Source organism: Malurus melanocephalus, unplaced genomic scaffold, assembly GCF_030028575.1.
Source record: "Malurus melanocephalus ecotype Western Australia unplaced genomic scaffold, MMel_1.1 scaffold_13, whole genome shotgun sequence".
NCBI classification, from domain to species: Eukaryota; Metazoa; Chordata; class Aves; order Passeriformes; family Maluridae; genus Malurus; species Malurus melanocephalus.
This window is the reverse complement of record NW_026623245.1, coordinates 4,820,358-4,847,688: the sequence shown is the minus strand read 5'-3', so window position 1 is coordinate 4,847,688 and position 27,331 is coordinate 4,820,358. Positions and strand designations below refer to the sequence as shown.

At 39.1% G+C, this 27,331-nt stretch overlaps 1 protein-coding gene across 3 annotated transcripts in view; it reads right to left on the bottom strand.

Moving 5' to 3' along the window:
- The window catches only part of PLCB4 (phospholipase C beta 4), a 184,120-nt gene that overhangs the window by 18,001 nt on the left and 138,788 nt on the right, over positions 1 to 27,331 (bottom strand). For all 3 annotated transcript variants that reach the window (XM_057382838.1, XM_057382830.1, XM_057382848.1), the window contains 12 exons: positions 26,438 to 26,579; positions 25,719 to 25,803; positions 25,368 to 25,492; positions 23,394 to 23,445; positions 21,052 to 21,154; positions 19,258 to 19,422; positions 16,333 to 16,537; positions 12,393 to 12,481; positions 11,841 to 11,991; positions 9,145 to 9,194; positions 8,958 to 9,023; positions 3,662 to 3,777 (listed from right to left, as the gene is read on the bottom strand). In XM_057382838.1, coding sequence (XP_057238821.1) covers positions 3,662 to 3,777; positions 8,958 to 9,023; positions 9,145 to 9,194; positions 11,841 to 11,991; positions 12,393 to 12,481; positions 16,333 to 16,537; positions 19,258 to 19,422; positions 21,052 to 21,154; positions 23,394 to 23,445; positions 25,368 to 25,492; positions 25,719 to 25,803; positions 26,438 to 26,579 — 1,349 coding nt within the window. The remainder of the gene's footprint in view (positions 1 to 3,661; positions 3,778 to 8,957; positions 9,024 to 9,144; positions 9,195 to 11,840; positions 11,992 to 12,392; positions 12,482 to 16,332; positions 16,538 to 19,257; positions 19,423 to 21,051; positions 21,155 to 23,393; positions 23,446 to 25,367; positions 25,493 to 25,718; positions 25,804 to 26,437; positions 26,580 to 27,331) is intronic.

The following is a 27,331-nucleotide window of genomic DNA, read 5'->3' as shown; positions in this document are numbered from 1 at the left end:
CTGGCAATTCATTCACAACTTACAAAATATTGTTGGATTAATGATCATTCAGTTCAAACACCACATGATTAATTCTAGATTGGCCCAGCAATTATTCTGTTGCCAAGAATGTCAGGCATCTCCATTTATGAGACTTGGTTCCTTTTCCAGGCTTAAWATACCTTGCCAAAAGAAACCAGTTTCTGCCTGAAAACTTACAGGCCTATTCAGTGCCTTGCCATGATTTTATACTCGKTTTTAAAAGTACTTTTGTTACTTATATTTAGTTTGAGGTGGAGAAAATGAGGTGATTTGAATAATTTTCTCAGAGGGTGATTTGGGTGATTTGAATGCCTAGATAGTGTAGGTGCTCCTCTGTGAGAATAAGTGAACGGGTTGCAAAGGAGGGGCCTGGAATAAAACAATATCCTGAGAGAAGTCTGTTTGAGCACCACTGGAGTATTTCTGTGCTGGATTATCCWCTGATGTAATGTGATGCAACTCCGCTGTCTGGACAGGGACACGTTCATTTGTCATCTGCAGCTGGCCCTAATAGGGATGGTCATTGCTTGACTGCAGTAACATTAATCCACGTTTGGTCCAGAAAAGGAGATTTATGAAACTCTTAACAACTTTAAATCCTATTTTCATATCAAAGTACTGCTAAACTTATGGAAATTAGCAGGAAATATTATCATCAAACAGTACCAGGAAAGCCCTTACAGAAAATAGTGCGGGATGTGTCTTGTTTTCCCAAGAGCCGCCAGTCATTTCTTTTCTAGCCTGAGCAACGGAAATTTTGTAGATATTTCTAATACTGACTTGACACTTTGGAATCAATTTGAACTCACAGAGAGAGGTTCTGACCACTCTGCCTGAAAACCCAACAGCTGAAAGGGAAGTGTCTTTGATTACACTGTGACCAGGGTGTGGCTGTAATGGAATATTTGATTTTTTGTTCACTAGGAAAGATACTGCTTCTCAGGGGAATCAGACATATTTTATCCCCAAACAGCCTAATTAGTTCAATCAGTGGATTCTTCAGAATCCCAAACATCCACACCACCTGGAAACACAACTTTCATCGTATCCCAAGGCAACTTCCAGCCAGTTTGGACATTGGACATAATGGGAATTGGCCCCAGACACAGTGGCAGGGTCATGGTTTAACTATGGAGTCAGAGCTCCATGGGGGAACAAATAACCAGGGAAAGCCCAAGCCAGTGTCACCATGCTCACACACACATAGACTTGAATTTCTGGGCAGTCCCAATAATTCAAAAGGATCTTTATGTGCCCCCACTCSAATTCAGAGTGGGAACACAAGCATACCTATCCCCATATGCCTCTCTGAGATTTGTAAGCATTTGAAGTGTATGACAGAAATAGCACAGGGAGCAAAATCCTGTCCATCTGTCAGTGAATTACCATGTGATTAAAAAATCCTCCTCTGCTGAACAAGATGCAGTTGAMATTTGTCACACCATGTGGCAGAAATGGACCACAAAAGAAACTGCTCARCAAGATCAGAAGAGAATGTTGTCTTTACACCTATCAAAGGCCTTTTTGTCTGGAAATAATCTGACAATTCCAATATGAATGCCTTGAAAACACATTTTACAAGTTCTCTTACAACTTTTATGGCTTGCAAAAGCTCCAGAATGAGAGCCAAGGAAACGGAGCATGTCCTGCACTCATTGAACCCAGGACTTTGGATTCATCAGATCACTTAAATTCAATAAAATTTAAAAGTGTCAACCAATGTGTTTACTTTTAAGCATGTGCTTTAGTACACTGCACAGCTGGGGTGGGCATACTTTGCAGAATGGGCTTTCAGGGCTCACCCTAAAGGAAACCCCTAAAATATTTTGATATGGCATTAAAAAGTGTTTTCACAGAAAGTCTGTGTTGATACTGGTTTTGATTTGGCTGTTAATTAGTTATTCTTGTGAGACTGAAAGATCCATCAGGTGACTGAGAGCTGTGGAGKGCATGGAAGATATAGAATCATAGTAAGGAACAGTTTTGGGCTTTGCACTGCTTCTGGAGTGATCATTTCCTGGTTTGTTTTTTTTTAACTCATAATATGAAGCTATCATAAAGGCTTCAGTATCCACAGAAGATGTGCTATAAAACTAAGAAAAAATGGTGCAAGTAGTCAATGAAGTGACCTCAAACTGGGAATCAAATTATCAACTATTTTGATATTTGTCCCATTTGGGAGTACTCTGGATAGCGTTGTTATCCAGAGCTTCCCAATATTTATTGCACAGGGACAGCCATTTCCCCCTTTAACTCCTTGACAGCCCTTCCTTGGCTGCTTTGTCTGGACAGGCAGAGGCACTGGCTGCTTCTCAGACCAACAGGAACACTGAGATTCTTAAACACCAGAGAAATCTTTCTGTCCCCACAATAATAATGATGCAATACCCAGAGTTCACTTCACTGCCACTGCAGTAAATAACCYGACTGTAATTAAAAATCCAGCTGTATCAGTAACCTGTTGGGTTGTGTTCAATGAAATCGAATCAAAGCCACATTAAATTAATCAGTCCTGTAGTTATCCCCTCTCTGTTTGGAGAAGTAGTGATTTTCTGGAAGAAACTCCTTAGTTAGCTTAGAAATATTTGTGTGCTTACAGGTCTCCTGTCTTGGATAAAAAGCATGAACCGTCATCTTTCAATAATTTAGTAAGGAGACCCTTACCTTGTTTGCTTTTGACACTTCTGTTTCTGTTCCTTTGCCAGTTTATAACAGGCACATTCAAAAACCACCACCATTCCAAATAATTTATATAAAAAATATTCTTGGAAGGATCCAGTGCCAACCAGGCATCTATAGTCAGTATTCAGTGAGTGAGTTGCTGCCAGCTGCTGTTGCCAGATGACAACAATAACAACAATATGAAATTAAGAACAACTATCAGCATAACTGGATATGGAACTGAAGTCATTCCTGCTGTCTCCATGACATTCCTGGGACAGGGTGAAAGGTGGAGGGGAGAGAGTGCTGCCAGATGAGCAGCAAGGCAACAGCAGGTCCTGCTACTTAATTCCAAATTAGAATTAGACATTTTATTAAAGTCCTCAGTATCTTCCAGGAACCTTTCTGGGACAAGGAGGAGATTTCCACAGAAAATATCCCACACCATCAGCTTGTGCAAATCAAAACAACTCCACTCCACTCAAAAGAGTAAGGTTGATTTATCACATCTAAGGACCTGAAGGTTTTTTGTCAAAAAGAAACTTCAACTCAACAGCAGAGCAAAAATCTATTAATTTTAAACATTTAAGATTTAGAAGCCAGCTTTTTACCTAAAAATTATTGCTGCTTTCTGCTCATTAGAGCTGTTGAGGATCTTAGTCTGCTCACACTGAACACGACAGTGACGTTCCCTGGAGAGTGCAGGGAGACCAGAGCACACCACAGAAATACAAATCTGAGGCAATTCCATGTCTTCTACTTTTAAAAATGAGAGCAGAAGAGTGGAAAACAGCAGAGTGAGTCCAACATCTATAGCCCATTGTTGGAACCTTCCAGCAGCTCAGGTTGATGCAGGATGCTGGTTCAAACTGCAATTCATTCACCTCAGTGACCTTTTYATGAATGCTTTATTCCAGACCACAAAAACATAAAATTTGTTACAAGTCTGATATAAAAAAAATAAAAAATAGTATCTTACCCCTTCTTCTTGATTGCCTTCTCTAACATTTTCTCATATGAYACCTTCTCTTTATCATACTGGGCCACGATTTTGTCAATTTGTGTGCAGTGCAACTTCTGCATGGCGCTGTGCTCCTGGAAAACAGTCAGACCTTACCATTAGATTGCTGGATTTTTTCATCTTGAATTTTCTTACAGTGTAAGAAGTATCAGGGTACGAACAGACAACTCTGACAACAGAATTTCATCTGGTCTAGCCATCTGGTATTAAACATTGMAGGTATTCCACCATAAGCACTAAAACATTTCCTCTTTGTTCRAAAAATTAAAACCTGCAGTGAACCTTAAAAATATGGTATATTTTAAAACAAAATAGTGAATGATGAAATGGCCATCTTTTGGAATAAATGTCCATTTAAGTGTAATTCTGAAGCTCTGGCCTGTGACCCCCAGTGACAGCAGCACTCTGATCATTAAGAAATCCCACTCTGTGGCAGACATCTTTAGCAAGCGACAGCAATCTATGCAACACAACTTTCAACTCCTTATTCAGACTGCAAATAACCATTTCCTCCATTTTCCCACCCCCAAACACTGCAGCATGTGCTGATAAACTGGACAAACTGGGCAACCTGTGGAGCATCACATATGGATGCCACCCACTGTCACAGTGGTGTGACTTACACTGCTCATGTGGCAGAGGAGAGAGGTTATCTATAAAAGTGGAGGGAAAACCTTTCCCTGTGATCAAAAGGTGACTCACTAACACACATTATACACTAGGCTGTTCATGCAGACTGGTGCTTTCCATTATAAGAYTGGGCCAGAAACAACAAAATTCACTTTGCGCTTACATGTACAGTTCATTATTGAACTTAAATTTATATTTTCCTTTATCAGGACAGMAAACTCATAATGATGCAAATAATTTACCAGCATGGAGAACACTAAATATTGAATTTACATTACAATAGGAAAAATGGTTCTTTCATTCATGTTGTTTTATTAATACTAAATTGCCCCATATTTCATTAATTGTGGCAAAAAGAACCTCATTAATTAATATGGCTTCATCCAGGACTTCATCTCTATTTTTTAAAGCTGTTTTTGCATCTATTCTACACTTGCTATTCTACTGCTCTTCATTATTTTCTAAACACCTTTGCCTTATCAGTGTTTCTTCGTCTAAAAATGCTAATTAAATACTTTTACACTYACTGTTACCAAAACATTAACACAAATGTTGCAATGCTTTCAAAAAATTTAGTACTGAGCTGTGCCCCAGCGCTCCAACATCTGCCAAGCACTTCCCTAGGGAACACACAGAGCTTCCAAGTGTTGCATTTAGAGTGGGGAACTGAATWTTCCGTTCCATAGAGGATTTAAAGGGAAACAAACAGACTCTGACAATATTAACACATGCCAGCCTCACCAGGGGATATTTACACTGACTAACCAGGCAGGGGAAAATGCGGACAGTGACAAGAATGACAAGCTTGACAGCACCAGCCAGCCACAGGTGAAGTGACTGAGAGCATCTCTCAAACCACCCACTCCTCTCTAAATGAGCAGAACTATCCCATTCTTGCCATGAAAGACTAAGCACAAACTTTGCAAAGCATGGGACCTTGACCCACTCCATAACCCAGGAGGGCACGTYGTGCAGAGCCAAAATTCCTGCTTTTCCCTCAGGACAACCACCATTCAAGCCCTCATTCTTTGTCACAAGCCCACTGAAATATTTTTCAGATCCCCTTTACTGTTACATATAACTCACACACAACTCTTGCATCTGAAATWTATTGTGGACCATATCCCTCTCATTCCCTTCCCTGGTTTTCCTCCCCATATAAGCTTGATTTTCTGTCTGTGCTCAGAAGAAAATCCCTCACATCTCAACACTGTGCCCCAAACTTCTGTCAAGATTCCRAGAAATATGAGCAGGTTTTGTAACACTTTTTGTTTTCAAATGCAAAGTTTCAGTTGGTGACATGCTCTAGGTTGATTTAGAATATGTTTGTGGGCGAAAGTCTTCTCAGGTAAGTTCTCATGATTTCCTCAAGCCCACTGAATCTGCACAGCTTTCCCATGAATATATTCAACATTATATGTCATCATAAACTGAGACCACAGTTCTGCCAGTGCTCTGAGAGGCCACCTAACTGGCATAAAAAGACTCAAATCACAGCAAGAGTATCCATAGGAAAAGGATAAAGAGTCATATACTGCTCCACTGGGGGATGTGTGCAGAAATCACAGTTCAGTCTATTAAAGGGAAGAGGAAATGGATTCACATTGTAAAAACTGTTATTCCTGCCTGGTATCTCCCTAAAGCAACATAAATACTGTGCACAACTGAAAATGGAGGTTTGGAGGATTCTCATTACAGAATGCAAGGATGAGGAAATAAAAAAGAAGGAACTAACATTTCCTATTCAAAAATCCATTTTGCGGAACTTCATTAGTCCACAGTCCCATGTAAATTTTTGTACTCTTGCTTTTGCATTGTGAAATGGATATTTTTTCACATGTTCTTTTTTACTGCACATATTTTCAATGTCAATATGAGTTTTGGGATTCACATTAATTATGCAATTCTAGTTACTGTCTAGAACTGTATTAAATTCCTCAATGGATAACTGTGACTATCCTTGCTGTGTCTGGAACCACTAAAAGCATACACTACAATCCTCTGTTGTGCTGCTGGCTAGTAGAGAATATATCAAGGTAATCCCTCCCTATCCTTCYTCTTSTGCCTAGCCCAAAAAGCACAGAACRATGTGACAGCCCCACAAAACATTAAAATGAAGTAGGTGCCCATGAGAGAAGGCTGCTAACAGGTSAAGTGGGTGACTGAGTCTCTTCCAYGACTTTTTCTCTGCCCCTAAAGCCCCACGAGCCTGTGATGCCATCCCAGATCATTTACCCAAACAGTACTGATGTATAATTTCACAAAAAAGAGATCTAAACCAACAGACATCATTCAGACACATCAGCTCTTCTGTGGTTGAATATAATATATCAATATTAACTCATACTGGGAGATTAAAGTTACTTCAGGGATTGTAAGCAGAAAATACCTCAAAAGCAGCCAAATGTAGGTGTTTTGATGGATTTTCTTTATTCRGAGAAAAGCATTTCTGCACCATGCAGAAGTGACTGGACACATGCTTTTAAAATTRCCAAAAGCACAGGTTACCAGAGTTAAAATTCAAGAGAAGTTATTCCTAACAAGGAGGTTTTTAAAATGGTGACAATTAGATGAATCTGACACTCCTTTTCAGAAGTCAAACACAAGGAACACTACAGCACCAGAGGCTGATAGCTTCCAAGTGGACTGAGRTTTGGATCATGTTCTTCGCTCCCAAGAGCAATCATCTGTTCTTCAGCAATCCTAACAGAGGGATTTTTGGAAAATGTTATCAGAGCTGCTGGAGCCAAAATGCCTGAAATGCTGAACAGAAGTAAATAAAAGATAGTATCAGAGAACARCACCAACAGAGTGTTGTGTGCTGGGAAGCCTGGCACCACTTCATTTTTGTTTTCCATAACTCATTTTCCAAAGCCAATTTTGGATGGAAAAGTATCAGACTTTTCCTTCCTTAATCATCATGAACAATTCCCTTCTGCTTACTTATTCCTCCAGATCTCTGGAGTGCCTAAGGTTCAACAAGAGCCAACCTATTTCTGGAGCTTTTAAGTTAAGTCTGCTTCAAGCACAGTATTCCTGAGGCTGATCATGGATACCCAACTGCAGAGCCCTCCTCTCCTTTCCAACTGATGCAATGCACTAAGAACAGCGATGAGCACTGTGAGCAGTACCCTGAGATCAGCACAGAGCTAATGGTTGCACTTTCCTGCTCAGACTCTTGGAATTGCAGGAGCTGCCCTTGCTGGAGGCTTTAGCCAGGCATGCCCTTGGCAGGCACTTTGTTGTTAGGACAGCCTTGCACTGTGTACTTAAGGCCAGCAGGACAGAGGCTGGCTCAGACATGAAATAGCTGTGCTTGAGCTAATGCTGAAAGCCCTTCTGAGTGCACAGCCTTTGCAGATTGTGGCTGGCAATTTCTGCCTCAGATTAGAGGAAGCAAGTGCAAGCCTGAACAGATGGTTTTTTTTTTTTTTTTTTTTTTAGTATTAGCAATCACAATCTTGGCTAAGATATCCTTACACTCCTGTGGGTCACGTGTTTGAGGGACAGAGACTAGTGAGTATGTCTGCTTTCTATACAGCCACAGGAGCTCTTCTGTAGCAAAATTCTGTCTGTTGAAATGACAAAGTAGTGTTTACAAATAAGAAGCCCCCCAAAAGATTGATCCTAGGAAGATCTAGAAACTGCTGGTGTCCAAAAGTGTTGGTGACAGACACTCTTCTTTGAGCATGGGCTTTGCACACAACACAAAAATGCAGAAATCGCTCCGTTCCCCTCTGCACAGAATCAGGAAGGAGGCTGAAATGTAACTATTTMATTTTCTTATATGCCTTTCAATACTACAAAAGTGCCAATTATTGAAAGTAGTTTCTCCATACTTCACTGTACAGAGACTCCCACACCCCAAACAACAGACATGAAAATAAACACAAAGACTGACATTCAAAATGCCCAGGCAACCACAAGACATCAGATCTGCATTGAAATGTGCAAGCAAAGAGAGCAAGGGAGCAACTGCCCCAAAAGCCCAAAGCAGATTTAAGAGTTTGCCAAAATTCAGAACTTAAGATGYTTTCTTCACTTATTATAAACTCTTTCTGTAACAAGAGCAATGGCTTTCTGATGAAAGAGGGCAGGAGAAAATTGGATGTGATTTTTTAACATGAAGCATATTTGTGGCAGTGTTATATGGAATTGTGGTATCACTGCCAAGGAAAAGCTGACTMTAAAGTGGTTATTAGCACAGATTTAAATGAAGAGAACCAGGCCATTTCATTTCTCAGCTACACATTCTAGTTCTCTCTGGTGATTTTGCAGTTTCTTCAGAGCAGCACCACCTCCCATCACTGCTGCCTTTTTTCCCCATGCTACCTGTCAATAAGCTGTGCAAGAGGGAGAAGATAAAATCATTACCTGGAAAAGATGAGCTTTGGATGCTCATATGGGTCAAACAAATGTGCACCCAGTCTCAGGGAGACACACAAAGGGTTGCCAAAGGGAAAATGTGCCCACTGAAGCRTATTTCAGTACATTTAAAACATATATGCCTTTTTTTGGGGTCCAGGGACCATTCTTTAGTCTTTCCCTATAATTTAATTAGGAAATGCCTGTGCTAGGGAGGAGCTGTTTTCAATTAGACTCAGAGAACTCTTAATGATCATACCTTAGCATGTTTCTTCTTTAAGGCATTCAGCTCTTTCTGCTGTTTCTTTAAATGCTTTATGTAAGCCTAAAAAAAGAGAAACCAGATCAATTTTTCTGTGACCGCATTGATTATAACCAGGTAAAATCCTGGCTACTTCAAACTAAGAACTAGGAACACATCTTGAAAATTTTGTGTCAATGCTTACCTTCATTTGCTTYAAATCTTCTATCTTCACTTGAGGAATAAGGTCTATACCTAGGAAGGTATTGATACAGTTTATCTAAATCTTCATACATTGCAAGTATAACTCATATTTAAAATTTGAGTTTTACCACAGCAACCTACATTTTACTTCACCAATTAATTAAWGTTTTCCACCACATATAAAAATAATCACAGGTTAATGAGAAAATTATTTGTCAAGATGTAGCTAAGATACAGTTAATTTCCTTTTCCCATGCACTCTTCAATCAACTGCCTTATGAAAACAGAAATGAATCAATGAGTGTATTTTAATGTCTTACAATTCTGGACTGAAGTGTCAAAACACAGCAATCTAAGAATTGAAAAAAGCTCCTTTTCAGCAAACACAGCAAACCATTTATGAATATTAAATCAACTKCAGAATTTTGGTGCCTAGCTGGAARCTGCTYTGGCACCACTTCTTTCAGYGGGGARKTTTCTTGGGTAGGGYTCTACATGACTACAAAAGGATTAACTGAGCCTAGGTGTGCTTCTCAAGTTAAAACACAGAAGGGAACATTCACCTGCAGCCTTTATGGTAACAAAAGTAAAATTTGCATTTTGCTTAATATCAGSCTATGGGAAAAGGAGAAACAGTGCACTTCAAGATAAAAGGAGAGTTAAAAATGAAGGAGAAACAAAAAAACTGAAAGGAATTTAAATTCTAATGAAATTTCAATCACACCAGACTAACAGTACTACTTTGATGAATGAAAATCTCTAACTGCAATGCAAACAAAACCCAATCTCATTTCACATTTACACTTTAGTAAATGTTCTGTGATATATGATTTTTTTAACCTACTAAGCACATCCTATATGCAAGTGTTAATAAAAATGTTAATACAACACTATGAGAATTGTAGATTTTAAGGTTTTTTTCTGATAACAGACAAAAACCGTTTGTCTGTTTATACATTGCAAATATATTTAGTTAACTGCTCTTAATAGTGTCTGTGGACTATAAGGTTTCCTTTGCCTTGAAAAGGACTTTCTGGTTTTTAAGGTGAATTTAACTGGAAAATGTTCAGATGCTGTAAAAAGAAAAGAGGAGAGGTTGGCAATCTCCTTAGGGAATATGAACTTTTTCTTTTCTTAGAAGCATAAGATTTTTCTCAAGTATATGGTATCAACATAAGTCTGGTAAATGAAACATGAACAGATGCAGGCACAGACAGAGGCTGAATTTTTCAAGGCATTTAACTYTTATTGAAAGCCACAGAACAGAAAAACCCCACATTTTTGTGCATTTGAAAGCCTTCCCCAGTTTGCTGGATAAGCAATTTCTAATAGCAAGATGAGTTGTATACATTAAGAGTGGTAGAATTATTCAGATCGTAATAGATCATAGAAATAAGAAATGCAAAATAAGGATCATTACATGGGATATAAACAGCTCTATTTTAACATGCAAAAATATGGATAAAAATTGCACACAGGAAAGTGGTAAATGCTGAAAACTTAGTTTAAGGGCAGGGCTGCATCAGGCTGCTGTGTTTAAACAGACTTCCTCAGGATTTTATTTTAAAACATTTACTACATGGAATTACCACAGAGAACATTTATTTAGTTCTCCAGGTCTGACCCCAGGAATCACTTGTCAACCCCACCAAATTTCATGTTTAATGAATGCCCAATAAAACTAACCCTTGTTGGTGATGATACATGACATATGAAAACATCTCTCTGCATAAAGTGATCCCTGGGGTTTACACCAGGGAAGAACTCTTGAAAGAGTTCAGGTGCCAGAGACAACCTGAACCTTGGATTCATTGTCAAAAGCAACTCTAGAGAAATGGCATCTTTTTGCTCAGGAGATCCCTTCACAAATGTGTACTCAGCCATGTGTGTCTAAATTTAAGAACATGAGCCCTCAGTGCTCCTTTTCACTCCTGTCAATACCCTTGGGCCAGGGTGGATGAGTGAGTGAACTACATTCAATTCCTGTGGCCCATTAACAGAAATATTTATTGTGCTTCATTCAGCTGTACAAATTTGTTTTCTCTCTTTAATCTTTATTACCTATGATGATATGGGAGAAACAAATAATCCCATTTGACTGTATAAAATGACTTTTGTAGAGTGAACACTGAATGGTTACGTAAAAATACTTATTCACTTATAAAGAGCACATTTAATTTATTTTTTTTACAATAAACATGCCATTTCCATAATCACTATTCAGAGTAAAACCACACTGTGAAAACATTTCTAATTGTTGGGAAATCTCTGCAGAATCCAGCGAATTCTAAATACCTTTAATTACTTAAATCTGCAACTCTGCCAAGGGATTTGAGAGAGGAGGAAAAAAAASCAGAGGGCTTTCTGTRGAATATGCCAGACAATAGTCACTCCTATTGGCACTCCTCCAGGAATCTTTACTAGTAAACTATTCCYAGAGTCATGCAGGTTATGTGTATAACAAATATATTTTAAAAAATAAAGCTGTATATTAAGGKATACAGCTACAAGAAGAGGTCATTYAGCAAAACAAAGCTGTATYAYTTTTATAYRGTTTCTCYAGTAATACACAAGATTTATTTGCAAATCAGACAAAGATAACTCCCAATGGCAAAATTATGAGTAGAATTGCAAAACTAAACTTGAATGAGYGTTTGTCTGTGACTTTCTGAATCACTTCAGAGTGATTTTTCCTACCTTTCTTAGCATCAGTCCCAGATCCTAAGCCTGCAGTGGTGCTTGGTCGAAGCTCAGAGCTRCTCTGAGGTGTTACATTGGCTTTGGGATTATTGGCTTTGCCTTTTCTGTCATTCTTGGAAGTGTCATTTGGTACATCAGCTATATCACTCTGAAAGAAACATTCACATCATAATAAATTAATTGTTCTTTTACCTGTTGTCAAAAGTAGGGGCACAGCAAGTTTCTGAACTTGTTTACTTTAAAGATAATAAAATTGCAACATATTTTCAAACAATGCTATAGTAAAGCATTTATTACCTATTTAAAATAGCTACTTATTAAAATACATCTCCGTCCCCATTTATTAAAATTTCCCCTTCTAAAGGATGTAATAATGTGATCCATGAAAAGTCAGTGTGTATTTCAGTAAATGACATAAATCAGACAAAGCAGTTTATATTTGAAAATGAGCAATGATAAAGTGCATTGTTTGTAGAAGGACCAGTTTGCTTTAAATAGAGAACACAGCATGGACATAAGGGGGCTGTGTTTGTTATCAATTCTACTTACAGTTTCAATACCCATAGCTCTCATTTGGTCTGCTCTCTTTTCTGTGATAGACAAAAATTTCTTTGGGTCTGATAAAGCATCCACAATATCTGTAAGAAAAAAGATAATCAAGTTTTTATGAGCTATGGAAGCATCTGAGAATTAGTATTTCACAAATGCTTTATTCTACCCTTGTTACTATGAGACATGGTTTGCAACAAGAGTCCAGCTTTCTGCAGTGAATTTGGCAGGACTGAAAGTGCCTATTTCCACAGCACCTGGAACATGGATCAGTTTATAATGCACCAAGGGTGTGGTACTAATCCAGGTACCCTATTTAGGAAAAACTCAGTGACTCCATCAGTCCAAAGCTGCTCTGACTTCCTCCCAGTTAATGACTGTAGACTTCAAGACCAGGATGGAATCTCCTGAGCCACAAAGCACTAACTTTGTCCCTCAGATTTTTGAGGGGGTGCTGGCTGAGTTGGGACTACAGGAAATTGCAGAAAATGCCACTACATTTCCTAGCTAAAGAGTAATGTCAGGTGGATTAAAGCCATCAGGTAAATCTATCCTCACTGGCCTTTGAGATCTTCCATGTCTGGAACATGACAGGCTGTGAAATGGCCTTTTTAGGAATGACCAATATGTGAATCTTGCACAAAACACAGTACCACCAGTGCTACCATAGCCCTGGATACCAGATAGATCACTGAACCTGTTTTCCACATGCAGTCATAAAGGTGCTACCAAAAGTTTACAGGATGACAAAGTCCCATGAGTTTTTACCTGCATATCAAATAATCCCTTCCCATGCTTAACTACAACAGTCAAAAAAAAAAAAAAAAAGTGAAAATATCCAACCCATCAAAAGCTTTGGCAAAAAATGTTTTGTGCAAAGTATGGGCTGGGCTGTATCATCTCCCTCCAAACCAAAGTCATTCTGTGGAATGTTCCTCTGAAGCCACAGCACAGACAGATCTCCCATTCCCACAAAAGTTGTATTAAACACTTAGCATTACCCTTGAAAGCTCTGTTTATCTACACAAATAGGTCATTTCCAACAACTGCTGTGACCCAYTGATGTCTTCTGAAATTTATTTCACATCCACAAAAGCCACGTAGAATTTATTTTTAGCCATGGCAATGGATTGTGGCTCAGCACCGACTGTTTCTCCTCTCCCTAACTCATTAAGGATGTCTTTTTGTCCTTGGCACGCACTTTTCAATGAAAACCCAGGGCTACCCTGCCAGCAAGATGCGTCACTTGAAAATTGAACCTGATTATCACGAGCTTCTAGGTAAAAATGACTAACGTGTTTGGGAGAGCAGGACCTCTGTGCATTGTGGAGGGAAGCACAGGAGCACATCAGCAAAGGCTCAGCACTTSTGAGGGGGATGTGACTCATCCCTGCCTCTCACATTGCCATTTGTCCTCTGCTCAAGCTTCCCTTTCTCCCCAGGGAGCTGAGCTGGGGGAGGGGAGMAGCATTTTGTGGGAGAACAGCAATTAAATAGAAAACTCTGAGAATTGCTGGAAGAGTACATTAGAGAGGACACCAACCACTAACCTAAGCAGCCAGGCTTACTCACTACAGATTTCTTTTATAGCAGCTTCTGTTTGGAGAACGCTGCTTCATTTGCATCAGTTTGTGCCATTATTGTGTTTTATTGGGAACAGAGGGGCTGATGCAAATAAACCACAAGAAATTACTAAGCTATAAAATAAAAAAAGAAAAACACACATTTTCTAAAGCCTACAATGCATCACCCATTCTAATTATTATTCAGGGCACATTTTAAAATCTTACTCATACAGGATAAAAAACAAAAAAAAAAAGAAAAAAGAAAGTAGGCAGCTACTGACTTGAGCTCTACCTTCCTACAGGTTTGCTAAGACAACCATGGAGATCCTAATGATAGCTCATAAAACAAAGAGAAGTTCACTGCAGATGATAAGTAATTAAAAACCACATGCCAGCAGAATACTAATGATTCCACCTGAGTGTCAGAAGTTATTTCCCACTTGTTCATCATGGTGCTGTTCTGTATCAATGAGGAAAATACTTGAGGCACATCCACCCTATCTGGGGAGAGCAGAACTATAATTGAACTAATTTAGTTCCTATTAATATGGAGTCTGGTTTTGCCACTGCTGACAGCAAACTACAACCACCAGTTCTCTCATCCTAGTAGCATTTTACTGTAGCAATATTGATACTTATGGTAGCAGTATTTTCCTACTTCTGTCAAACAATCCAGCTTCAGCAATGCTTACAGTGTAGCATACAATTTACAAATTCTAAGCTGGTGTTCAAATTCTGATGTTGAAATTTTAAATTCAAAAGCTGGTGTTGAAAAACAAGTCTTTCACTTCAGTATTTGTAGAATGAAGTTTTAAAAAATAAAATAAACAAGTATTTTCTCCTGATGGGTCCAGCACACTCAGCAGCTCAAGCCACATCAAACTCAGGGCTAAGTTTCAATTCTATTCTTAGAAAAAGTCTGGTATCATAAAACATCAATCCCAAATCAGAAGCACATCCTTAGTTGAGAAAATATTTCAACTGAGTAATTTCCTGTCAAAAGCTTCAGTTCAGGTAAGAATTAAAAGACACACTTAAACATGTCTCTTAGACTGATGGTTCAATTACCCTTGAGAATCTCAAGTCTATGCAGAAGCTTACATTTTTCTTGAGACAAAGTCCCTGCAGTTAAATACTGTCAATGAAACATGCTGCCTAATGGCATGGTAGTTCTCCAAGGCCTGTGTCAAAACTGCAGCTGACTGGCCAGAAAGCAGGATTWCACATGTGAACAAMACAAATGCTTCTGTAACACTGTTTYCCACAAAATATTGTTACTGAAGTCTCAGCCTGTTAATTTTTTTAAGTCTGGATAAACACCAGCAAACACTGACTTGAAGACAGATTAGGCAAACCTTTCCTTCCTCCAGTTTGTACCATGGAAATCACACTCAGAGATGTGCAGCCATTCTTTGCACAGACAGCAGGTATGAAATAGGTGAAGAGAAATCATTGCTTTGGTCAATAATCTTTCACCAATATCCCCTGAGGTAATTGCCACAGAGTCAGAGCACTCACGTTGAGCGCAATTCCTATTTTACAGTTTGAAATGGTTTATAKGCTGTCCAGTTACAAGCACATTTCATCTGGGGTGAAGAAACCTTTTCCCCGAGGCACACCCTGAGGAGGAACTCCCCCATGACACTGATTTTAATGGTGGATTGATTATTCTCAGATCTTTGCTCCTAAACACACGTGGCAATTTGCCACCGTTCACTATAAATGGGCACAGTCCTGCCAGCTTGATCACGGAATTCACTCACATTAAGAACAACTTTCTGAGAACCCAAAAACGATTAAACCTCACTAAAACCATGCAAAATTGGGAGAGAAAAATGCACAGATTCTGGATGCTGAATTAYTTCTCTCTCCATTTCTAAAATTATGACAATATTTCCAAGAATATAGAATCGGTTTTGTTTGAAAAAACTTATTTTAGATCCTGCTTTTTTCTTTTTTATACTTATAGGTCAAAAAATATCACTAAAGTACATCCTAACTTTACAATTATTTATGTCAAACAACATGTAATTTAAAAAAATACTCTTTCTAAATTGTCAAGAGAGAAAATCAAATTGAGCTAAATAGTAGTAGTTACTTTAAACCACAATACTCTGTCACGTAGTAGATATATGCTATCATCATTTGTTATATATGTTAACACTGAGGCAGGCAATTGGTCAAAAAGCAGATTTCTTAACTCAATATCCAGAGGTTCCAAGGAATTAAAATAGGAGATCTTTTCATCCCCCTGCACTGCAYGCKTGCTTTTGGCTGGCACAGTGACACMRAAGTACTCCAGGACTTGCACCCCACCACTCAAGAGCCACAGCACACCAAGATAAAGGCTTCAAAAACCATCAAAATCACCTYACCTCCAAAACCATCAGGCACATATGTTTTAAGCACAATGTTGCAGAAAACCGTTGGAAGAGAGAGTGGTTTGTTGCCCTCATTCCGCAGGGAAATGTGTCTGTAACCTGCTTGCAGCCCATCCAGAGGCAGGATCCTCTGCCCAATCAGCTTATTATTGTCATCATACACTGCTATTCTCAGGACAGCAAGATCAGGGAGGATAACCTGGAAAGCCACAAAATGAAGACATTCAATGACTCTGATACAGCAGCTCCCTCCCCCTGCCTCCTGTGCGTGAACTTTGTATGCCAGAAACTATCACCACTGTGAGATCAGGTCATCCCCTGCAAACCCCACTCTTCAAAATCAATCCTCCCTAGAAAAGCTGTTTTTCACCCTAAATAACAGGTAGATTTCAGATTATGTAAATCCTGCAGTTCACAGTTACACCAGCTAAATATTTGGTGTGTTTATTTTTCATTACTGGAGACTGGTGACAGTGATAAGAAGGCAGGTAAATACTGCATGGGAAATGACAGACACAGCAGCAATCAAAGGGCAGGTAGTGCTGGATCAGGAGGAATTATGACAGAAAGATGGGATTTGGGATGCATCCAAAAGGGCAAAGAGTGCAAGCACAGGCTGATGGGGATGTTTGAGCTGCTGAAATGCTGCTGCTGCTGCCAGAGGTGGGTGCGCTGCACTCAGGACACAGGGGGCTCAAGGCATGCTCGGGGAGCAGGGATGCTGCAGCCTCCTGCATTTGTCAGTCCATTCTGTCAGCTGGGCTGACCAGAACAGTGACAGAGAGATCCCCTGCCCTCCCTGGAGCAGAGGTGCCTCCTCTGTGCACAGAGCAGTGAGGAGGAGACAGACTAACGGAGAGATGCAGCTCCTCTGCCATCCCACCTCGACTGTGTGCTGTGAAAGGTTTCCCACTCCTTCCCTACCTGGTGCTATTCACCAGTGCCTCTGGGACAAAAGAGAAGACCTGGGTAAACTGTGTCTACCCTATCTCTTAGACCTTTCCCCTGCCACTCACATTTTCAGTAAAGTCTGCTTTTGGTCTCTGAACCCAYGTGAGCAATTAATGGATATCCTGCTCCACTTGACTACAGTTCAGCACTCTCAGCACAGGTCACCACCAGCACTTGCCCCCTCCTCCCCTTACACAACAAAGGGACAACATAGAACCCAGGTCAGGATGACTGAAGCTTTATTTTAATTAAAATAAAAACAAGAAAACATGACAAAAGAACAATCAAACACAGTATCTAAGAACAACTGTGTAGGGTTAAACATCAGCTTGAGGAGAATACTGCAACCCAAACAGGGCAGGTAAGATCTCTCCCCTACAGGTCACAGCACATCTTTCATTACATGATGATCTTTGATAAATATTTGCCAGGGAGCAGAAATGGGGACTAAGTTTATTCTTCCCTCTAAATAATTTGTTCTGTGGTATCCTGACAGGTACTTCCACACTCTCATGACATTTTAGCACTGTGCCATTAGTACCTSCAGCTAGAGGAATCCTTCCTGTTGTGTTTGTGCCACTCACCTGCTTGATCTTCAATGTATGTTGATCACAAAGCAAAGATATCATAAGGGCCTGAGATAAAGCAAAATAACCTCYTGGCTGACCTAAGAGTTCAAGAGAATGTGTTTGCTCACTGCAGAGTGGTAATGAGAAATATTGGCATAAGCCTCTGTAGCCATGGCCCAACACACAGCTAACCCCCTTTCAGGCTGGAGCTGTGCACCCTGAATTTATGGCCCTTTTGCTGTAAGAAATCAGACAGCAGCAGATGCTGGTCATAYGGCCAGGAAGCCATGGGCAGCAGAATTGCCTGTACCTAAGCATCTTCCTTGGGCCACCTCAAACACAGAGAAAGGCACTTGAAGTCACATTCATTCCAGAATGTGAGCTCAGAAAAAAAACTCCTGCATCAACTAAATTTTTATTAAAAACTGGCTATGCTGTTAGGAAAGCAGATTAAGTGTGTAATATACCCAAGTGTGAAGTGTTATCGCTGYTCGGCAAAGTCTGAACTTTGGAATAGAAGTCTGAACTTTGGATAAAARAGCAACAATTTTGCATGACAACAAAACAGGTGTAAGCAAAACAGATGTTATCAAAGACAGGACTGTAACACATGCGGTCTGGATGAAACTCCAGGCAACAGAAAAAAAAAATTATGTATGTGTATCATATATATAAAGACAGAGAGATAAAAACTGCACAGACAAATGATCTCTCTCTTTAAATCCCCCATGCCAAGAAAAAAGGGTTGTTTTTCTTTTGGTATTGAAAAAAAAAATAAAGAAAAAGGTACATGATGCACATGGACTACTGAAGGAGGGAGCTGGCAACACGCCTGAGGAACACAGCACCCTTCCAACTTTTCCATGTAATGACATTGACCTTAGCTTTGGATGCAGCATCTCACCTGCCCTCTGGGCTGAAGGAACAGTGCAAGATAGCAGCCACTGCCAGGGCAGGGAAGAAATCTCCAGGGAATGATGGTGTCCATCAGCGGGGCTCATTCTGAGCAGACTGCATACCTTGAACACAGGCATGGTCACACAGGAGGTGGCTACCTCCAAGTGGGAGGAGGAAGCAAAGGGGAGGAAAAAGCCAAATGGAAACAAAAACAACAAAAAAAAATCATGTGATAGCTACAAAGGTTATCCATCAGAAAAATAAAACCAGAGCAAAATTAAAAAAAAAAAATAAAACAAACCAAAACTAAGCAACGTCTTGAAAGCTGATTTCAGCTTTCCATTGTTTAGCGCAGTAAACAGGGGCCCTACAAACCCTTTTCCATGGGAGCAGCACTCATCTGCGTGAGCAGCCAGGCTGAAGCAGGRAGGGCTGGCTCAGGAGAGCAGGGAAGCTCATGGGCACAAGCAAACCACAAACTGAGCTTTCCAAACATTCCTACCTTCCGGAATACAAAGGACTCCTCATTGTAAACAGGGTTCAGGCCGTTGTTCATCACCATGCGGGTGCGGAACTCCTTGCGTATCGTGTCCGTGGGCAGCCCGTACATATCCACCTCCACGTACGTCCCAATCTTCTTGTCAGACAAGAACTGACCAGAGATCACCTGAAACACAGCAACGGAGGGAGGAAAAGCAAAACAAAGTAAGAATATTGGAAATAGTGGTCGTTTTTTCACTGACATCACTCTGAAWAATGCTTTATGACAAACAGATGTGTTTAGGTCCTCATAKRGAAATGGTACATCTCAAATTGCACYTCTTTAGAAAAGCTTTTGTGAGCAGATATAGGGGTATAACCTTCATTTGAAATGGCTGTGCTATGGTATTACCAGTTGTAAGCCAGCCATCCTAACCAGCCAGTGCCTCACAGATGGATTCATTGTATGAAAACATGGAATGAAACAACCAAAGTTGGCACTGCTATTCCACAACTTCAAACATTCTGTTCAGAAGCACTTTTTTCTATTATATATCTTGACTACRAGAGATGAAAGGAAGCTATTCCTCYGCTTTCACTTARRAAAAGRYTTGAAACTAATCATGTGTCAGTCTGATTCCACTTATGTGTCTGGAAAATGCAGGATGCTTAAAAAGYGAAAAACAAAAAACCCCACATGATTCCTCTATATTGTTTTATATATGAAGATTTGTTGCAATTTCATTCYGAGTCAAGATTAATCTAGCCACAGYAGGTGATTACTCCAGGGAAAATTTTTATTCCATCAAGATGATCTATTACTTAAAAACACAGCTAATGTTTTCATTACTACAATCAAGGAGGGAAGAAAAAAACTGAAACACGATTTTACAGACCTAAGTTCATTTCAAATCCTTTTGCTTTCATGACCTGACATCCTTCCAGGGAACACTGAATATGTGGTTGAGGGGTATTATTGCTGGCTTTTGGTCCACTCAACTCCCTAATTACAAATTTATACAGAATTTTATACAAGTTTTAGTCACAAAAGAAAAGCAACTGGCAAAATATGTAACCTAAGAGCTATCTGATCCCACTTCCTTCCTGAAGGGACTATGCTTTCATACCATTTAAGAAAAACAACATTAATAAAACATGGTTATTCTTCTAGAGGTGCAAATGGAACTTAGTTCAGCATCTAGAATGTATGAGGAATGCTTGGTCAGAGAGGGTGTGAAATTTAAATGCAGCACATAGAAAATGCTAAATGACAGCTGTGTTTTGCTCACAAAACAAGTTTYAGAATAGTGAGCCTTCTCCCAAAATATGACACCTAGTCATGCTTTAGAGCTACAACAGGAATTTTATGGACTTTGTTACCCATAGGTAACTTCTAAGTAAGGGCCTCCCTCACATGAACCATTTTTTTCTATTCATTTTGAAAATATCCTGTCCATGTGTGTCCAGATTCCTCCCTGCTCTGTGGTGACAAGTGATATTGTGCAATTTCATATTGCACATGGGAATGAAGTCACTCACTTATCCATTTGTGTGGGCTCATATGCTTCAGAAAGACCACGAAGGGTGTTAGACTATGACAATGTGTAATAACACATAATTTCTAATTCTATCATGTTCTACTCAGATCAAGTAAACAAAGGCATCTTAGCCAGCAACAAAAAAAAACAAACCAAAAACAGCAGAAATAATTTGATGAAAACTACACAATCAAAACACATTTGCTGTATATATCCTATTTCTGCTGACTTTTAAATGTGATTTTGGATGTGATGACTGCTGTCTGTTGTGGTTTTACCTGTACAGAACACGTTGCAGCAATAACACCATCTACAGGAGTTTCAGAGAACGGGTCAAATGTTCTGTCCGGTCGTCGCATGAAATCCGGTTTTAGTAGGTACCTTATTTCAAGGAAGAAAAGGGAGAAAATTATTCTGGTGTGGAAATTAAAACTGTATTAAATGCAAATGAAATGGATGTTCTAGCTTTAAACAATGAGCTCTCCTACAGCACCGTTAAATACAGACTCATTCCAGCTGCAAGTGTGAGGAAGTAAAGAAAATACTATGGTTGTCTGGAACACAGGTAACTATCAATCTTCATTTTGAATTACCAGCTACTKAAAAATTAAATGAATTCTGGATTTTAAGACAAAAATAAATGTAATATAATGAAGGACATTTCAAAACAACTGAATAATACAGTTTAAAAAATATAGGGAGTTCATATAATAAAATGTAGATGCTCTCATTTGTTTTAATACTTCAACACTTCAGAAAAACACAGAGGGCGTTTTTCAATTTATTTTTCCAAATGAAGCAGTTCCTTAGAGTCATACAATGAATTTCAGCTTGAAGCTAATTTTTTTATTGTGATTACGAAACCTTGGGGGAAACAACTGATAATGTCAGTGCAGACAGATTGTTAATTATAGTGGCATGAAAGGTACCACCCCAGTAACACTTASGATACCTCCCTGAGGACTATACACTGCATCAACATATCAATGAAGCCAATATGTGCTCTGATGTACCAAAACCCAAGGATTCTGCCAYCAAAATGAAACAGCAGTTGATCACAGAAAGGCTGCACCTTACCGCTGACGGAAGAAAATGTGTAACTAAAAAAAGTCTTGCTAGTTCTGCAGCCCTGAGAGACAAAGCTGCTCAAAGATTAATTTTTATCCACCCTCGGTCTCTCTAGTGAATCACTGGTACACAGTATTATAAAGACCTAGACAGAATTTAGAAATAATTTTAAAATGGTGGGAAAAAAATCCAATGGAACGAATGTCAATGTTTTCTCCCATCTCCTCATAACGTGGTTTCTGTTTGGAAGTAATATTACTTATTTCTCTTCCATTAAAAATGTTTTTCTTCTATTAGAAATGTGATTTCTTAATATTTTCCTAATTTCAAGTAGGCTAGGGCAGACAGGCACTATTGGAAACATCCAWAGCCTCTGTTTTCAGCCTGCTGAAATAAAAAATGCTGAAACCAGAGTGGCTTGATTTTGTTTCACCAGCATGAAAGCTCTAAGTCTGAGGAAAGAGGAGTATGGGCAGAGGGAAATGTTAAGTTTTTCTTTTCCTTTCTGGGACTGAACACCACCACATTGATAATGCATATAAAAATATTACCGTGCAATGTTACTACATTAATATCAACAGACCTGACACAAGAACTCAGGAATTTAGTTGACAATTTTGCCTGTCTTTCAGAGAACTTAGCAAAAGTAAACTCTTTTACTAAGTTGGTGAGTCCAAAAAGAAAGGAATGAAACTCTGCCACAAGAAAGGTTTGGTTTTCTTCTATTCTTGTTATTATGGATAGAAATAGCAGAGACTGCACCTTTGTCAAAGCCAAGAGCCTCTTCTGGAGAGCTCATGACTGCAATAAAGGCACGGAATGGCCAAGCACTGTGTGCCCATTCTGYAAGTAAGGAATTTTACCAAGGTCCATCTATTCAGATTTTCTTTCTGAATAAGATCTGCAGTAGTRAAAGAGTAGTTCCTTCCTAGGATGAGTCTGCAGATTTTAATGTGTTTCTGGACTGTCGTTTCATGTGATTCATTAAATTCCTCCCTTTCTCCTGATGTTAATAATCAGTCAACATTTGAGAAAAATCTATCAGCATCACTTGAACATCCTTTGTCATGCAAAGATCATGAGCAAGAACTTAGAGGAAACGCTTCAGTATTCTCTGTGAAATCTGTGCTCCAATCAGAGTACACAGATTAAAAGAATGTTCCTTATGTATTCAAACCCCACTCRTCCAAGTAAATTTGGCAGTTCTGTGAACTGTGCAATGAACTCCATTCTGAGACATTTCTTCAAAAAAAGGCTGAGAACAGAGGATGGAGATGTACTGTGCAAATATCTTTGCACAGTATTCACGATCTTCATAATATGAACACAAAGCCTCTTCTATCCCATCTTTAAAAACTGGGCATATTTAAAAGCATATCCATTAGAATACCTCCTTATGGGGGTAATTCTCTTAGAACTCTGCTAATTTCTACTCTTCACCTAACATCCAATTTTCCTTTTGTAGCACCTAATTAAYAGTGAGAAAATTTTATTAAAACCTTAGCAAAGGACTCTGATACACGGTGACAACAGTTAAAATAATATAACTCACCCGCACGATCCATTGTACTCAAACTTCCCTTGATTCAACTGCATTGCTAAATCTGCCAAGAAAGAAAATTTACTAACTTTCCTGCTGAATGATGCAGGTCATGAACTAKATCAGAATGTAAGATTGTTTGTCCAGAATAATCAGTTTAAATAAAGATTAAATTTAATGCATATAAAACAAACATCTAAAGGTAAAAGGGAGCAATAGGAAAACTTCATATATCTTCAGAGGAGTAAYAGCTTTACAAACTGAAGTCCATGCAGTGCTTAGGAAACAGTCTTTCCCTGAATTCAAACACCTGGCAGGCAGGGAAGCAACAGCCTGTGGTCATGTTAAATGCCTGGGATGGGATTTCCATCATCTACCTTTTGGTATCTACAGTACAGGTGTGTCCGTTTCTGCAGATCACTTTGAATAACAGAGGGATGTAGGAGCTTTAGCAGTGTAAATAACCTCAGAATAAAAAATATACTACAGGAGACATCCTTGAAAAATGTATTTCTTCCCAGTGACCACAGACAACTATTTCTGATGAAGTTACCTGCATCCTGATATTTCAAAGAAGGAGAGATGAATATCCCACTGTCTTTCTGTGGATTTRGTTGAATAAAATAACACCCAAAGAACCACAAAGGTCACAGCAGCATTGCTTAGTTTCAACATTAAAGCATGTGAGTTTTAATGAGTGCATTGTTACAGCACTTGTATTGAAAGATGTATCATAAACATGTAATAACTTTCCACTCATCCAACCCTCTCCAGAACTCGGTAAAAAAGTAAAATGTTTTCCTGCAAGTTTCCATGTACATGAGAATATAAAATCTCYTTGTTTAGCAATAAAACAGGTATTTCTCTTGCCCAGCTGACTGTACCTTCAAAGGGAACAAAGTTTGTTCTGTTGCTTCTCCGATACATAAAATACAAGATTGTCATATGCCCACACCAGTTATTACTGGCTTTCCTGGGCAGCTGATTTATTTCCTCAATCATCTTTATCGTGACAGCACAGCTGGGTCATAGAAGAGAAATACAGGAAAGTTGCTCACTTCCAGTTATACAATTACTTGATCTGCAATATAAAGGGTTTGGGAATGACATGCAGTGGGCAGAGGCAGTGCTGGGAGCAGCCAGCCTCCATATCATGTCCATATCATATCAAGCAATGTATTCCAGTGTATCCCTTCTCCTGCTTCCTCAGCTGGTGAAATTGGGGCACAGCTTTGCAGCACAGAACTCAGGGTATGAATGACCATGAGGAGTGCCTGCAGTACCAAAGACACCGTTCAGGGAGGGGGGAAGCCAGCACAAAAGCACTGCCACAGCCAGAAAAAGGCACTGGAAAAATCACTCTGTTCTATATATGACTGAAGACATCCTTAAATAAATTAAAAAACATCATGAAAACAACAAAAAGCCTGCCCTGTTATACTCCACCTTCAYTGAACAGGAACAATGCATCTCCTCTCAGAACACCCTGTGGAGAGGCATTTCCATTCCCAGCATCATTYCCTCAGCTGGGATCTCAGACCCCATCCTCTGCTGCTGAGCACATGATTCCTAACACTTCACAGTAACTGGTCTAGAAATGCATTTGTCACACAGTCATTACTTTTTACCATCTTAATCYGTGCACTGCAGCTTTGCTTTGCAGACATGCACCCAACTGTGCCAGAGCTGTGTTTTGTGAAAGCACTCATTTCCCTGTAATTAACACTTTTTATTAATAAAAACCATTTCTGTAAGAAGATGCAGTACTCCATTATTTTGCCATAAAAGGGGACTGAATTTTCCTTCTGTGTATGCCTTTTCTTTTATTGCTCCTTGTCTTAYGCTTCTGTAATTCCACCCCGCTGTATTATTTAGCCATATGTCTGTTTCCTCAAAAAATGCCAGAAGCAAATCCACGGCATCTGTCTGAGAGTTACTGCCCAAGCCATTCTTTAGGATTGAGGTTCACTGGTCGTTGCTGCCTACCTGGGGTTTGATAGTTGAGTGAGACCATCTGGCAGCCAGCGTTCCAGAAAATTTGAGGCATGTAATTACTGGAATCCACACGGCCTCCCTTTGGGTATATCCGACTCATTTGTCGTTTGTTATAACTATAGAATTCATCAAGGAAAATGAAATAAAAACATCATAGAAATGTAGAGTCATGTCCTGGTATCTTCAATATTTCAACATCAAAACACACTTCTTACATTCATCTTACTATTTCTCCTTCCACAAGGTACTTTACCTTTGCAGGCATGCAATACTAAATCTAGAAAGGTGCACTGGTTTATTTAAGGATTGGTACAAAAGTGGAATGAGGAGGTGAAAGGATACTTCACAAACTCAATGGCATGAGTCTTCAAATACCCTAGGCCGACTGATTCATTGAAAGAGGACATGTTATGGTGAATATTACGTTCTAGAAAGAAAAGACAAGACATTTTAAAACACTTCTGGAATGACAAATCAAAACTCAAAATCATGCACTATAACAGCAGGATACAGCAATTTTTGGTCTCTTTCCCCATTATAAATTATTCACAGAATTAAATTACAGAGATATGAAATTTCATAGAATCAAATTACAATGATGAGAAATTTCTTAGTATTTCTAACTTGCTTTTCTGTTTCACTTCTTGGGAAATCAACAACTTTCATTTTTCTTTTAGGACAAAATTGTTATTCAGAGGCTGCATTGTGTGATAGATAAGGCAAACCAACAACATCTGGTGTGCAGTATCAGCTCACTGCTGACCACTGTGACAATCGTGCTCACCTCACTGCAGAGAAAGATGAACTGAAAAAAGCATTCCACAGAATAGAATCGACCTCAACAGCTTCACATTCTCCCAGTAATTTAGTGACTCCGTGTGGATGACTAATGGAATAACATGCTAACTTTACATTCAAGGAAACAGGTCTAGAAACATACTGATGCTGGTCATTAAACTACAAAAGTCTTACGCCTTTATTTCTAAACTCGGGAAATGCAGAGATTAAAAAACTACCTCGGTTAAGCAAATACTTTTATTTCATTCAACCTTTTATGTTACCTTCTGCTACATCGAAACCTTGAAATTTTACAGGTTGAGCATAGTTGACCATTGTTGATAAATATGGATGTATATTGGTTGTGGCACCTACATATTTGTAAGATGCCATCCACGCTTGTTCATCTTCCACAGTTACTAAACCCTGAAAACACATTAAAAAGAACAATCACTATTTCTGTGTACAAACACTGCTGTTGGATCTTTCAAAGGTGGGACAAAATCACACCCAAATCTGCAGAAGGTTAAAGACAGTGCAAATTAATACAAGAGAAGTGGAAGTTTAGTGTCACAATTAAGATTTGTTTGCTTGCTGATAGCAGACTCTCCAATGTTAAACAGGATGCATGCAAGATGGCTGGTGAYAGAAAAACTCCTAAGCAATGGGTAAATATTACATGAAGTTAGTAGGATAACACTGGGATAAAAGCTAAATATTCCAACAGACAGTAATGCTGGGAGATGGTATTTGTTATATAAATTCMAAAAATTGTGATTTAATATACATTTTCTGACAGAAACTGTGCATACCTGGCACTCAGTAGAACTTCAACATCAAAACACAAATAGGTTCTATTAGGTTCTATTCATCTTTACTAATACCAGAATGTAGGAACCACAACCTTCACTGGACAAACAGATATCACAAGACCAACAAGAGACACAGTACCAAGTTCATATTCTTATTCACTTCAACTGATAAAACCTGAATCCACTGCCAATATTGATATGCACTTTATTTGTCACAGAACTTGRAGTTTTCTATAAGAATCTCATCTGCTTGAAAACCACATCAGGAAGCACTTTTTAATTGGATCTACCTGTCCAACATTTTCCTTTCCCTAAATCAGTTTGAAATACATTCTTTTCACTGAAATGAAAAAAAAAAAAAAAAAA